The 15399-nt window shown below is 46.8% G+C and overlaps 1 protein-coding gene across 1 annotated transcript; it reads left to right on the top strand.

The window, feature by feature from the left end:
• The first annotated feature begins 4571 nt into the window (after positions 1-4571).
• Positions 4572-14309, top strand: LOC113888790 (short palate, lung and nasal epithelium carcinoma-associated protein 2A). The gene is made up of 8 exons (XM_027535782.1): positions 4572-4726; positions 6485-6617; positions 7883-7987; positions 8958-9110; positions 11461-11542; positions 12615-12678; positions 13486-13560; positions 14128-14309. The coding sequence occupies exons 1-7, from the start codon at positions 4579-4581 to the stop codon at positions 13518-13520; spliced, it is 720 nt and encodes a 239-aa protein (XP_027391583.1). The 5' UTR covers positions 4572-4578; the 3' UTR covers positions 13521-13560; positions 14128-14309.
• Positions 14310-15399: the final 1090 nt, after the last annotated feature.

Genomic DNA, 15399 nt, shown 5'->3' with positions numbered 1-15399 from the left:
AAGTCACAAAGCAGGTTATTTACTGGCCAAGACTGGAACCTAGATAAGGGTCTTCATCTCCTTCTCCCAGCACCAGGCAGGTCCCAGAGTCCCACCCTCCATGAACGTGTGGTGTTTGTGTGCCCATTGCTGGCTAAAGGGCCTCTTGGATATGACCTGGGCCAACACAGGTCATATGACAGTGGCAGACACACAATGCCTCCACTCTCCCCTCCTGAACTTGTGGCAGACATCACTAATCAATCCTTCCCTCCAAGTTCAGGAGCTGCCAACGAGGGCTTCTTAACATAAAGTGAAAGTGAAGTCGCTCAGTCGTGTCTGACTCTTCGCGACCTGTGGACTGTAGCCCACCAAGCTCCTCCGTCCATGGGATTCTCCAGGCAAGAATACCGGAGTGGGTTGCCATTTCCTTCTCCAGCAGATCTTCCCGACCTAGGGATCGAACCCAGGTCTCCCACCCTGCAGGCTTCTTAACATAAAGCCCCATCCAATCCCTATATTCAATCAGAATCGTATTTGAGACCATAGTACTGTCTCTGCTATCTTAGCCCCAGAAGGGAAACTTAGGTTTAAGAGGAAGCACATCTGCCAAGAGCTATACACAATCACCCAAGGGAGCCAGAATTTGTGGAGACTTGTATACTGGAGACCTGAGCCTATTTTATCTCATTCAGTCTTTATTGCACACAAAAATAAGAAATGCAGTCAGTGAAGTTGCTCAGTCGTGTCTGACTCTTTGTGATCCCATGGACTGTAACCTCCATCCTCCTCCATCCATGGAATTTTCCAGGCAAGAGTACTGGAGTGGGTTGCCATTTCCTTCTCCAGAGGATCTCCCCGACCTGGGGATCAAACCCAGGTCCCCTGCATTGCAGGCAGAAGCTTTACCATCTGAGCTATCAGGGAAGCCCAAGAAATGCAGTAGCCATTGCTTAAGATTAAGCATATTGAGGGCTTTATTTTCTCACCTAGTCTCTTCCATAATCCTCTGGGGTTAGACCACATATAGATGGGAGACTTAAGGTGGAGGGGAGTGAAGTGACCAGACAACAGGAGCAACTCTCATCATCATTTCATCATTGGTGTTACTGCATATCAGGTACCTACTTCAAGCTCAGCCCTTCATACACATTATCCCACCACATCCTCACCACACACCTGGAAGAGAATCCCATCTTTAGTCCCATTTCACACACAGGGGACCTGAGGCTCAGGGAGATGAAGCTCCTTGTCCAGGCTGCACAGCCAGTAACAGGAGGAGAGGATTCAAACTCAGCTGGCCCAGCACTGGAGCCGGGGTATGAGCAGCAGCCCTTTGCTACCCTTTTAATTTCCATTTGCCACCAGGATCCAAACGCAAGTTGATTACCTATTTTACCAGCTGAAGCCTGGGGCCAACACCAGGTCTGAGCTCACTATATCACACTCAGTCCCCTGGGCTGTGTCCTGAGTAGGGACAACTCTCTGCACAGGGTTTCTGCACAGCCCTCAGCTCTGTGCCCACAACCAGGAGAAGAGGGGCCTCAGATATTTGCAGAACTGGGCACAGACAGTCTGGGAGGGTGGTCTGTTGACGGGCCCTAGGCTCTGCTGGATAGGGTTCTCCATGACCCAGGCTTAGGCTTGGGCACCTGCCCTGTGCTTTGATGGTGGGACCAGAGTCAGGGTGAGGAAGGCTAACTCCCAAAACCTCTGGACCTACCCCTACATTCTCCTGGCTGCTATCATGTCCAGGACAGGGTTCCAGGTTTCTACTGAGATGCAGGTGGGCAAATGGAGGAGATGACCCTGGGTGACTAGCAGGTGCTCCCAACCTAATGCCAAGTGGGCATGCATTTGCACTTCCCAGACGAGGTGTTCCAGGTTGACAGGGGCCCAATGCACCAGGCATTACAACCAACTCAAACAGCAGAGGTCAAAGAATAAACAGGGTATTCAAGTCCAAGGACCCACCAGCTGGCCTCAATGTGATGTGTGTGAAATGTCCTTCCCTGGGGACCCAAATGCTGGGCCCTGAGACCTGGGCCAGTCACCTCCTTTCCCTAAACCTCTGTTTCCTCAACCGGAAAGTTGGGCTTTCTGAACCTCCTCACGGAGTTGTCCTGAGCACCAGTTGGGAAAGTGGACCTGCAGTGCCAAGCCCAGGCCCTGGCACTCACCTGCCCCTACTGGGAGCTGGGCATCATGGCTGATGAATGCCACTTACTGCTGCCCCCAGAGGACAAAAAAAGCTGGCTTTGTTCTGGGTGTGGTCCGTGATGAAAACTGGCCAGTGCCAGCCAGTGTGACTCCAGGAGTCCATGGCCAGGTGGATGTGGGTCTTGGGAGGACAGGCTGGTGAGAAAAGGAAAGAGGCAGGAAGCCTGAGGGAACCATATACCCATGGGGCAGCCAGACTCAGGGAGGAAAAAAAAGCTAGGAGCAAGAGTCATACAAATGTGCCACAATGATCTTCAATTGAGAGACCAAGGAAATTTTGAATCATGGCTCACAGTCACATCAAGTCACATAGGATATTAGCGGTCATCTGGTCAAATTACCAAGCATCTCTAAGGATGGGACCCTCACCACCTTATGAGGGAGTGGATGGCCTTATAAGATGCTACAGAGATGCTTGGAGCATTCTAGAGCCAGGACAGGGTCTTGGGACCCACATGAGAGGAAAGCCCTAGAGGAAAGGGTGGTAACAGCTTGCTGAGGGCAGAGAACAAGGGGAAAAGTCAAATGATAATGATCTGCTGTGACAGAAGCCAGCAAGAAGCGGAGCTCGGGGAAGATGGGGAGGGACCACCTCAGGTGAGCCGTCACAGAGATTGCGAGGGGATGTCGAGAGCCAGGGACAGCTAAGCAGGCGAGTTCTGGGAAAAGGGAATGGTTTGTGTAGAGGTCAAAGTCAGAAAGGGACATCTTTCTGGAACAGAAGGAAGACAATAAGACCATGGAAGGAGAGGCAGATGAGTCTGGGGTGGCAGTGAACAGTGCCACAAGGCCATGATAAGGATGTTGTTTTGAAGCTGAGTGCTTCGACCTCTGGCCACTGCACTGAGAGTAGATGTGTTGGGGGCAAGTGTGCATAGGAATCCTGCATACATGAGGGTATATATGGAGGCAGATTTTGTTCACTCACAGGAGTAACTCTACTGACTAAATGGAGTAGGCAGACAGCGGTGGGTGGTCCTGAACTGAAAACATTTGCTCCAAAGCTGGCTCCACTGTGAGGGATTTTATGGAGAGCACTCAGACATAAGAGAAGGTTTGGGAAGAATGACCTCACTGGTCACTGACCCTGACTCTGTGGGCCACAATTCTAGCCCCATATCTATCCCTGTCTTACTGGGGGACCTCAAGCTGGTTTCCAAATACTGATAGAATTAGTATCAGTAATTTCCCTCTGAGCCTGCGTTTCCAAATCCTGATGGACTGAAGCTGGATGATCACCGTAAGTCCTTCTACCAGAACATTCTCCACTTCATCCATTCTCGGTCTTTATCCCAGCCCCCACTTACAATGGCTGCCTTCTTGGCAGCACAAGAACATGCTCTTAGTCTTGGCACAAAGTCCTCTCCATATCCACTTATTCCAATTCAATCATCCTGGGTGACCTTTGCTTCGGAAGTCTCTCTCTATTCACTCTGGACAGGGGTTATTTTCATTGGAGTCTCCTTGGATGGCTCTGGATGCAGGGCTTGTTTCCAGGGGCAGCCTCCCACCCCACTGCCATCGGGAGATATAAGGGCCTCAGCACCCAGTGGAATTCAGGAGGCTGTGCAGGGGAGCAAGGACTCTGTAAGTACTTTCCTCCAAACCTGTGACTGGCGGGCTTTCCACCTAATGTCACCCCACCTAAGGCCTTCAGAAGGCTTTGGGGGCTGGAGGCAGAGGGATCGGTCTAACTCAATTATCTTGACTAGCGTCAGTTGAAAAATGGATTCAACTAGGAGAAGTGCCAAACTGACATGAAAAGCTGACTCATGATGTGGTGTCCGTTTATGTGTTCATACTTTTATTCAGCAAACTATTTTGTTGTACTGAGCGAGGAGCAGGGTTTTTACTATGTGTGATGAATTCAATAGTGAGATAAGTCACAATCCCTCCTCTAAGGGGTGCACAGCCTGATGGGAGAGGCAGCCAAGTCTTCCCTAACTGGTACCCAGGACTGTGGTCATACAATGAAGGCAGCAAGATGGTGGAGTGGGGCCCCCTAACCTAGACGCTGGGGAGAGTCTAGAGTGATCTTCCTAGAGGACATGATATCTTACTGAATTTGCAGAGTCAGTAGGAAGTGACTCAGGTAAAAATGAAAAGAAGAGAGAAATGTTCCAGGCAGAGAAGCCAGCATGTGGTAAAGAGCTCTGACCTGGAGTCAGGCAGGACTTTTCAAATAGTAGCTCTTTCATTCATTAGTCGTTTATCTCTGGGCGAGTTGCTCTAGCTTTCTGACCTGGTTTGCCCATCTGAAAGAGAGGAAACAACCCAAGCACTGAGTGTAAGAGTCAAAGGTGCTCATCCAAGATCCCGTTTCCCTGTGGATAATTCTCACTCCTGTTCCTCCCATGACTGTCCAGGTGTCAGGACAAGATGGTTCAGCTTTGGAAACTTGTTCTCTTGTGCGGCCTGCTCGCTGGGACCTCTGAATCTCTTCTTGACATTCGTGGCAACGATGTTCTGAGGAGGCTGATATCTGGTCTTGAGAGAGGACTTGGTACCTTTGACAGTACAATTGAAAGTGAGTTAACAACAGGGATGGTCAGTGGCGCCTGGGAGCTTCCTGCTAAATACTGTGCCTATATCACCAGAGGCTGTAGCAGGGCCTCTCTTTATCGGTTGTTTACTAAGAGAGATGACTAATTGGTGCCTGGGTCATTGTTTATTATTTTTCTAGAAACAAGCAAAGATTAACTGAATATCACTTTACATCTTCAGTTCAGTTTAGTCGCTCAGTCGTGTCCGACTCTTTGCGACCCCGTGAACTGCAGTATGCCAGGCCTCCCTGTCCATCACCAACTCCCGGAGTTTACACAAACTCATGTCCATTGAGTCGGTGATGCCATCTTCTATCACAGTAAACTTTTCTAATATGTTCATAGGATAAATTCTTAAAAGTGACATTTCAAAAGTTCAAAACTATGCATATTTGAAGTTACAGCAGATATTGACAAATAATAATACCCGATGCTAACATTTTCTCCAATAGCCTATGAGATTACCTTTTTTTCTACTTCCCTGACAGCACTGGTTTGAACAACTGAATTTTTTGCCAGTCTCACAGATGAAAGGTTAGAATTCATGTCAGTTAACTTTTCTCTAATTCTGAAAGAATTCATTCATTTTTTTTCATAATTTCATAATTATGGCTAATTACTTAAATATTTTACTTATATTTATACCATATTCTTTTGCTGGGCCATTCAATTTACTTAGTACTTTGTATTAACTAATTGGAAAAGGATTCCTACCTAGCCTAGATAGCTGTAAAATTACCTACCTTTCTAATTAATCACATTTCCTTGTAATTCTGATTTCTTGAAAGAACTTGGCCTTCTTTTCAATTTCTGGAAACATTCCCAGCACCCTGACAAACATGCTTTATAGGAGAAACTAATTTCTGCATATGACAGCCTTTCAAACCTTGCCAGGGCTTGGGCAAATGTCAAAGATATAGGAGGGACCCGCTTTCCAGTTTCAGTGCTGACAAAACTGAGCTCAGAAGCAGAAGTGTCTGGATTATCTATAGGACCAGACGGAGTTTCCGCCTCTGTTTCCATCATTATAATTAGGTAGATATTGTCCATTGCAGAGCCAAAGTGGAGTACTCTGATTACATATCCTTTCCTGTAGCCTTTTGTGTGGTTTTTTCTGAGCTCGTTGTTGCCTTCCTGTTTCTCATTTGAATTCCTTTCTACATGTATATTCTGAACTCTTTTCAACTGTGCCATTCTACATCTGCCATGCCACTTCCTCTATCAAATCCCTCTTTTCTCTGAAAGACCCTCTGTTAGGACTCTGTCCTCCTGCTCCTGAATGAATCACTGCTTTCTAGGCCTGTTATCCAGGGCTCCTACTTGCCACTTTAATAATTTAGAGCCATGTTTTTTCTTTGACTCTACATTTTCCATTTCTTATTTTATTCTCAGTTTATTCTGTTTGTATGAGCATCTCCTTAATCTTCACTACTAGAAGCTGATGTGCAATCAATATCTATTGCCTGCTCAATAGTGGATTGATTGCTTTGTTGAAATGATGAGCATATATTAGCATGAAGGTAGCATACCAGGAGCAAGGTCTCCTAGCTGTGTGACTTTGGTCCATTTCTTAATCTTTTGATCCTTTATTTCCTCATCTGAAAGTGCAGATAATAGTAATATCTATTTTATGGAGGTGTTATAAGATGAAATAACATAGGCAAGTAGTCTCGTTTAGTGCCTGTTGCCCAGGAGCTGCTTCTTAAGTTGTATACTACGCTAAATGGAGATTGCTTTTGCAGTTATCTTTCAGAATTTGAAGACTGAATTGGAATCCAGGTGTTTGAACGATGTTGTGGAGGAGACCCAGCAAACTGAGAATTCGTTGGAAGGACTCATTTCTAGAATTTTTCAAGTAGTGAACAGGCTTACAGGGTGAGTTGATGCTTCATGTTGGAGATCTTTGTTCCCATAAAAGAGAATACATATCTCTGGGGAGGTAAGTTTAATATAAAAGAAAGAAAGATGAATAAACCTTGTGTGTTCTTGCAGAGCAGAAGCAGTCTGAGGCAAGCTCTACCAGAGCCTGGGAAAATTAGAGTCAGGGCTGCAGGGCCTGTGAGCATCTCATGGGTCTGGACCCTCCCATTCTGTGATTTCAGAGTCAGGGTGAAGGTTCTCTTCTCTCTCACCTCTATCTGTTTGCTGATGCCTAAAGTTCCTTTTCTAAGGAATAAGACTTTTCTTCTCTGAATATAGCTGCGTATAAAAGTCTGAATGGCCTCAGCAGAGAGAAAACTAGAATTCACACCACAGAGGTGGCTCCACACATAATGTCTTAAAGTCAGGCAGTTCTGGGTTGAAAATCTGTCTCTGCATAAAAAGAATGAAATAAGGCTATCTGCAGCAACAAAAAGATGGACATAGAGGTTATCATACTAAATGAAGTAAGTCAGACAAAGGAAAAACAAGTACCATATGATACCACTTATATGTGGAATCTAAAATATGATACAAAAGATCTTATATAAAACAGACTCGTGGACATAAAAACAAACTCATGGTTACCAGAAGGGAAAGCAATGTGGGGGAGAAATTAGGAGTTTGGCATTAACATTGCTAAGTTGCTTCAGTCATGTCCAACTCCTTACAACCCTATGGACCATAGCCCGCCAGGCTCCTCTGTCCACAGGACTGTGCAGGCAAGAATCCTGGAATGGGCTGCCATTTCCTACTCCAGGCATTAACATATACACACTACTCTATATACAGTAAACAACCAACAGGGACCGACTATATAGCACAGGGAACCATACTCAGTATTTTGTAATAACCTATAAGGGAAAAGAACCTGAAATAAAATTACCTCTATAAATATACGTCGCTCTATCTGAATCACTCTGCTGCCCACCTGAAACTAACACAACATTCTAAAGCAACTATACGCCAATCAAAAAAAAATTCTGGCTCTGCCTCACGTTTACTCTTGGCGTTGTGAGGGAAATCACAGCCGTTTGAGCCTCAGTCTGCCACGCCATCCATCCAGGGGTTGGAAAGAATCCAACCCCTGAGCAGGGCTCTCATGAAGACCAAAGCAGGCAAGGTCCATGAGGCTCAAAACTCAGCACAACGCTGGCAGAGAAGAGCCCAGCAAAGGTGGTCAGCAGGAGTGACAGGTGTGAACTGTGGTTTTTACACAGGGTGAGAATCAGGAACGTCCAGGTCCCGGATATCACATTCGAATCGACTTCTGAAAACAGCGCTGACGTGTCGATCCCCATCACCGCTGACGTCACCGTGAGCCTGTGAGTAGCCTTGGAATCTGAGGGTTGGGAGAGGCAGTGAGGTATGGCCAATAGGTCCAATCTGGAATCGGGCACTTTTCCACCCTGCTGCCTTGGTCTCCCAATCAGTAAAATAAGGAGGCCTTTGCAACTCCTAAATCCTAACCTTTAAATTGTTCTAAGAAACATTGCCCAGAATGAAATCTTTTTTAAAAAATCCTCCATTTTTTTTTGGAATATTTTTTGGAATATATTTTTTTGGAAATATATTTCCAAAATCATAAAACTTAATCTAATGATAAAAGTTGAAAATTTGAGAAGACATGAACATTTTTAACGCTTCAGCAAAGTATCCTCTAGCATCATTTTTTCCTCTCAAGATTCTCTTTAAGTAGCAGTGACCAGTATGGGCCATATAGTAGTGTACAGGTCGTAATGAAGGGCATGAGAAAATTATATGGAAACTATAATTTCCAAGTATTTTAATTACTTTATAAATAGAAAGAGAAAGGAAAATGCAGATGTGTAGAAGAGTCTTTATAAATTAAGTGCACTGTGATTTCATCATTTAACTATCATATGAGATCTTGGAATAGTTACTTAACCTCTCTATACCAAACGTTTCCTCACGCTGAAAGTAGAGATAATGATAGTGTTTCTCTCTCATGGTTCTGCACTCAAGATTAACAGCCTTAATCGAGGTGAAATAGTTTTGTGAAATACTAACACAAGGTTTGTGCTCAAGAAATGTAAACTATTATTTTTATTTTATTTATTGGTGTGATACTGTATAGAAATTTCATACAAGCCAAACCCATGTGGCCAGGAGAAGTAATACGTAATGTAAGAATGCAGGTTCCATAAAAAATGTACACACTCTTGACTTTATCCATAGACATCCCATGCAATGGCCATCTAGAGAGAGAGACTCATGTGGGCAATGTGAAGAGACTTCTCCACCTCTGTTCACTGTGAATCTTATTCCCTGTAGGCCTCTGTTGGGTGAGATTGTCAAACTGGACCTCAATGTGGACCTCCAAACTAGTGTCAGCATTGAAACAGATGCTGAGACTGGTGACTCCAGGGTGGTCGTGGGAGAATGCCCCAACAACCCAGAAAGCATCTCACTCACGGTGCTGCACAGGTGAGGCCCACACATCTCAGCAGAGCAAGGAATTCCAGAGGAGCTGGGACCCATAATTTCAGCTTTATTTCTAACCTTGGAAGGAGCAGAGTATGGTTAAAAAAAAAAAAAAAGGAGAGAGTTCAGGCTCTGGAGTCAAGCTAGCTTTGCCACTCACTTGCTGCTGCTAAGTCGCTTCAGTCGTGTCCGACTCTGTGCGACCCCATAGACGGCAGCCCACCAGGCTCCCCCGTCCCTGGGATTCTCCAGGCAAGAACACTGGAGTGGGTTGCCATTTCCTTCCCCACTCACGTGGGTCTTTGTAATCAATTTAGCCTATAGAAGCTTCAGGGATCACATCTGTATACTAAAGTTGGCAACATTACCTAACTCATAGGCTACTATGTTGACCAAATGAGAAAATGCAAGTGTTTAGCATACTCAGAGAATATATGGCCAAGCACATACTAAGCTTTCAGTAATAATAATATCCATCCTGATTTTCTGTCACTTGGTTCTTCCCATTACTAAGACAGGAGTGTCGACCTCTCAAACCATTTCTATGAATTTGTGTATTTCACCTTTCAGCTTTATTTGTTTTGCTTCATGGTTTTTGATACTCTTTGCATGCACATTTAGCATTGTTACATCTACTTGAAGAACTGACCCTTCTCTTATTATACACTGTCCCTCAAAAAATAATAATGATAATATACTGTGTTTACCTTCTTGCCTCTAGTTAAGAGTGGGCAAGAAGAGTAATCTCTGCCTTGGGCTCTAATTTCAGACTGCCCTAATCATCTTCCACTCAATGGAAGATTCCCAAAATGAGATGGTGAAAAATTAATTCTCTCCATTTAAATCACTGCTCTCCAGTAACCAACAAAATCTAGATCTTAAACTGTGTGCTTGAAAGAGCAGGCTTAGTCCAGGGGTGAAGGTAGAGAGAAAAGGGCCGATCCTGGTCCTGGCAGGGAGAGGAGAAGTGGTCTGGAAGCTGAAGACTGGGGCAGGTTGGCCTTGGCAGGTGTCAAGATTGAGCCATGAGTAGAGGTCAGTCCATCCTGCTCTAAGAAGGGGTCTGATCATAGATTGCCTAGAAACCCTCCAAAACCAAAGATAGGCTCTGCAGCCTGCCATCACTTGGAAAGACTGTAAGTCCAAATGCCTGAGCTCTGCTGGACACTGCCCAGCCTGCAGCACCAAGGAAATCATATCCTTCTGGGTCTCAGTGACCGTATCTCTGAAATGGCATTCCACTCTGCTGCTCCAAACCCTCAGGGGGCCTTTCTCTCCACTTTGGGTGGAATCTCAGGCCTTCCCAGGGCCATCTAGGCTCTGCCTGATCGGGGTCCACCCTCATATCACTGTGCTCTCCCTCTTGGCCACTCTGCCCTAAACACGCTAGTTTTGCTCTGAGTCTCAGAAAAACTCCTTCCACTCAAGACCTCTGATGGGCTGCTCTGGCACCTAGAACACCTATCCCCCATCCATCTCTATGTACATCTCATCATTCAGGGTCTAAAACTAGGTTCCTCTTATTTTCTCTTTCCAGATCTACTCTCCCCCTTCTGAATACCTGTCACAAGTTGTCATTATATATTCAATCATATGTTTACTTCATTTATTCTTCCAGCCAAAAATGTGTGGAGCAGCTGCTCCACGTGAGGCAGCCGCCATTCTGAGCTCTGAGGAATTTGTTGGTGACTGCAGGCAAGGAGCTTGTTCTCGTGGAGCTTAGTCTCTTGAGGGGAAGGCAGACAGGAGAGCATTCAGTACAGCAATAAAGGGCTCACACGGGGAATTTCAGATGGCAAAGATCCCTGAGTAGTGCAGCACGCTTAACAGAATGCTATAGTACAAAGTGTTGCAAAGTCCTTCCTTAGGCAAGCAGTCAGGGAGGCCTGCCCTCAGGTGGTGAGAGGTATGCTGAGGTAGGAAGGAGCCAGCCTTAGGGAAGCTTGTTTAATATGGGGTTGGCCAAAAAATTTATTTGGGGTTCTCCATAAGATGTTACAGGAAACTCAGAACGAGCATTTTGGGCTCTAATATTTAGGTATCACAATAGAGCTGCTTGTGCTTCGTTCATCACTGTGCCCCAGTCAGGCTGGGTTCCCAGCACATTTGGTATTCTGTAAATATGTGCTGAGGAATAAATGAATGGATGGCTAGATGGATGGATGGATAAAAGAATGGATGGATGGATGGATGGAAGGATGAGGTGTGTGATGAGACTCTAATGAGCTACTGGGTGGGCTGCTGGTCAACCATGGAGTTCTAAGTGATGATCCCCCTGGGTAGAGGCTCAAGTCACCTGACTTCAAGGTGCTCTACCATTCACCAACCTTTATCAATTTCCTCTCTTCTCCAGGCGCCCTGGACTGCTCAACGATGTTGTGGACTTTGGAGTCAACCTTGTAAGACAGTTGGTGTCCTCTGTAGTGCAGCACGAGGTGAGTCCCCCACTCTTGGGGCTGCAGAGTCAGGCCTGGTGGTGGCAGCTGTGACATTCCATGGGTGGGCTGTACTCTCTGGGCACCTTCCTTTCTGAGGGGCCAACTTCCCTTTGAGTTGTCAGTTGTTACCCATTCCCCCCACCCTGCTTCGCTCAGCCTGGCCTGGGGAGGAGAAGAGGGCCCAGCATGAGCTGAAATCACTGGGTCCCACACTTGAACCATTTGCCATATCCATGGACTGCCAGTAGGCCTTTTAGCTAATATTTTTCTTATTTCAGTACAACTTTACTTAATTTATTTAAATACCAAAACTACATACACCATAGGTCAGATCCTATGTATCATATACAAAACTGTATGTACCATGTGCCCTAAATTCCAAAGACTCTAGATTATTTACTCTGGAAGGGGGCTAGGAATCTGGGTTGTTGTGTTGCTTTTTTTTTTTTTATCCTCCAGGAGGCCCTGAGATTTACTGAACTGGAGGATCACTGCTCAAACTGTGGGTGTCAGACCAGCAGCACTGACCTTCCCTGGGCATTTTTTAGAATGCAGACCCTTAGGTCCCACTCCAGACCTGCTGCTCATTAATGCATTTTAACAAGATCCTTGAGGAGTTGTATACACACAAAATTGTGAAAAACACTTCTCTACGGTACCCAGGGCCCCATTTGACCCTTGAGGTTTCAGAGTCCAAAGGACAAAGTTTCTAAGAGCACAGGGATCTGGGATGCTTATAGTCTAGATACTTAAGGTACTGGGATTCTAATGTTCTGAGGTTTTTAGGATTCTAGTGTCCTCTGGATCTCAGATATGGGCCTTCTAAGTTTTCATGGCTCTAGAGTTGGACACGACTGAAGCGACTTAGCAGCAGCAGCAGACTCCTAAGGGTCAGAAGTTCTGAGGCCCCAAGTAGTGAGCATGGGTGGCGGGCAGGGTGCTCATAGCAGGTAATAACCAGTCCTCTAACTTCTCCCATCTCTCTTCTCCCTCCTCACCTCCTCACCTGTTTCTTTTCTTCCCTCTTTCCATTTCTCTCTGTGTGACCCTGGCTCTGTGTGACCCTCAGCTGTGCCCACGAATCCGTGAACTCCTTGAAAGCCTGGATACAGAGTGTATTAAGAAACTCATTGGTAAGCCACAGCCTGGGGAAGCAGCTCCCTCTGCAGCCTCACAGGGGCTGGTATGCCACTCTATGCCTACAGCACCAGCAGGTCTGGCCAGGGGACCCTGGAGGAGTGTGGTTGAAGGGGTCCCTGCAGACTGAGGGTCTCTGTCAGTCTTCGAGAGCTTCAACTGCCCTCCTTTGTCCCACTGGCAGAACCTGCTGCCCAGAATGATGTGAGAAAGAGGACGGGCCAGATCTGGATCTGCTACTTAGCAACTGTGCAGTCCTGGTCAACTGGCTCCACCTCTCTGAGCCGCAGGTTCCTCCAAGGTGAAAGGAGATTATGAACACAGCCTAGCTGATGAATAGTTAAAGAAAAAGCCTAATATCCAGTAGGCATTGATGATAAACACCGCCCCTTCCATTTCCCTTCTTATGAGGAGATGTGGTTTCACCCCCAGCCTGGACCTGGGTCTCTGGCATCGCTGGGGTTGCTGGGCCTGTGGGCAACAGAAATGGGATGAGTGAAGCATCAGGGTCCTGGAGGCAGTTCTTCTAGAAAATAGCCACAGACCTAGTTCATTGGGCCATCGCTCTATGCTTCTTATATATTATCTCACTGGATCCTTGCAACGACCCTGTGGGGATGGGTAGTGTCATCATACGCATTTTACAGATGAACTAGCTGAGGCTCAGAGAGATAGAGTGACACACAAGAGGTCCCGTGGCTGTCAAGTCTGACCTACTGGAGGGTGGAAGTCACTGGTGTCTGATTTGTAGTCAGCTCTCTAGTGCTGGAGCCTGAGAACTGCTACTAATTGTGTTCCCTCAGGTGAACCTCAGGTCACCACCCAACAGGAAATCTGAAGTGCACAGATGAGGAAACCGCTGGGATGCCCGCCTGCTGGTGAGGGCTGGGCCCAGGGCCCTGGGCTGAGAGAGGATGAGACCCCCCACAGGGGCCTGTGGAGAAGCAGAAACAAGCTTGGCTTCTCCTCTTTCTCTAGTGGTAGACTGAGCCCTGATCTCGGTCACAGACCAACTCCTGACCCTTAATCAGACACACAGATTGTGCTTGATGCTGCTCCCTGACTGAGCCCAGAACAGTCAGACTGAACTTGAACTCCAGTTGTTGATTGAGCCCTGATACTGGTCACAGATAGAGACCAGATCACACCTCAGTCTGATCCCTGATCCTGATCATACACTGAGCCCTGAACCCTGGCTCCTCTGGGCCCTGATCAGTCTTTTCACATTGGCCATTTTGCTAAGGTGAGGGAGGTGGGAAGGTGAGGGGATGAATGGGGCTCAGTGCCAGATGCCAGAGAAGGACCCCAAACACAGGTGCCAGTCCCTCCCCACGCCTCAGAGCTCCCAGGGTTTGGGGAAGGTACTCTTGCAGCCATGTCTGGTGAACCCAAGAGCAGGTGAGGGTCCTGGGGTGTCCATGCCTCACACCAGGGTCTCCTTCCAGACTGGTTCCAGGACGTGACTGAATCTCTGTACCGTCTTCCTCTGGGACGGTCGGTGCTGCCACCATCCCCCAGGAGTGACAACTGAGCCCAGTCAAAGGACACTCTCACACACTCGTGCTCACAGTCAGGACACCCTATGCTTGTCACCCTCCACCCCCAGCAATAAAGAGCCTTTTCAGCACCTCCTGTGTGGTCCGTTGCATTCTTCCATTGGGATTTTGGGGGATGTGGGATATGTGCAACCAGGTAAGCAGAGACCTGGATCCGAAGTTGGAAGGGAGTTTGGGGATTATCCAGCCTCACCTCCTTGTCTTACAAGCAGGAAAACTAAGGCCCAGGATGGGCTAGAAAGTGACCTGAGGTGTCATAGAGACAGCCTCACTCTGCTTCCCTACAGCACCACCATGATGGAGGGCTGCCTTCCCCAGCACACCTGACCACATGACCTCCTCACAGCACACTTCTGCTCTTGTCCCCATTGTACAGATGAGGAAACTGAAGCTCATAGAGGACAAGTGACATACCGAGGTTACAGGGTAGCAAGTGGCAGGACTAGTATTTAAAGCCGTGGCTATGGGATCACTTGCTCAGAGCAGTGATGTCCCATCTTCCAGTACTCAGCCACCTCTCCCCAGCCACTGCAGGTCCCGATGTGTGATCTCAGGCAACTTACTAGAACCACACTTCTCTCACCTCCCCAATGGACTTAACAGGAAAACCTCCCTGTTGCACTGTTGTGATGATTGAATGAATCAATGTGTGGAAAATGCTTAAGCAGAGTCTGAGACCTGGTGAGCACAAGATGAATGTCAGCCTCAACACACTGGAATTACTGTCAAACAGTGTTGAGAAATCCCATATTCAATCTTTACACACTCTATCTCACTCGATTCTGATTTCTACTGAGTGATGCAGTGAATTGTTCTTGGAGTAGATGTGGCAACTGAGTCTCAGAGAGGTGAAGTGACTTCTCCAGGGCCACACAGCTGGTCAGAGGCAAAGCTGGATTCCATTTGAAGTCAGCCTTCTCCAGAGCTGGTTTTCCCCCTGCTGGCCATAGCAAAGGGATGAGAGTTTTCCTCTCAGTCTGTATTTTGCGACAATCCTAACTCCCACCAACTAAGATCATGGCATCCGGTCCCATCACTTCATGGCAAATAGATGGGGAAACAGTGGGAACAGTGTCAGACTTTATTTTGGGGGGCTCCAAAATCACTGTGGATGGTGATTGCAGCCATGAAATTAAAAGACGCTTACTCCTTGGAAGGAAA

Source organism: Bos indicus x Bos taurus, unplaced genomic scaffold (assembly GCF_003369695.1).
Source record: "Bos indicus x Bos taurus breed Angus x Brahman F1 hybrid unplaced genomic scaffold, Bos_hybrid_MaternalHap_v2.0 tig00001951_arrow_arrow_obj, whole genome shotgun sequence".
NCBI classification, from domain to species: domain Eukaryota; kingdom Metazoa; phylum Chordata; class Mammalia; order Artiodactyla; family Bovidae; genus Bos; species Bos indicus x Bos taurus.
This window is presented reverse-complemented; position numbering and strand designations above follow the sequence as displayed.

Coding starts and splice junctions, on each gene's coding strand:
- LOC113888790 (XM_027535782.1), top strand. CDS start 4,579: ATGGTTCAGCTTTGGAAACTTGTTCTCTTGTGCGGCCTGCTCGCTGGG. Junction 7,988..8,957: donor GCTGACGTCACCGTGAGCCT/GTGAGTAGCCTT, acceptor TATTCCCTGTAG/GCCTCTGTTGGGTGAGATTG. Junction 11,543..12,614: donor CCTCTGTAGTGCAGCACGAG/GTGAGTCCCCCA, acceptor TGTGACCCTCAG/CTGTGCCCACGAATCCGTGA.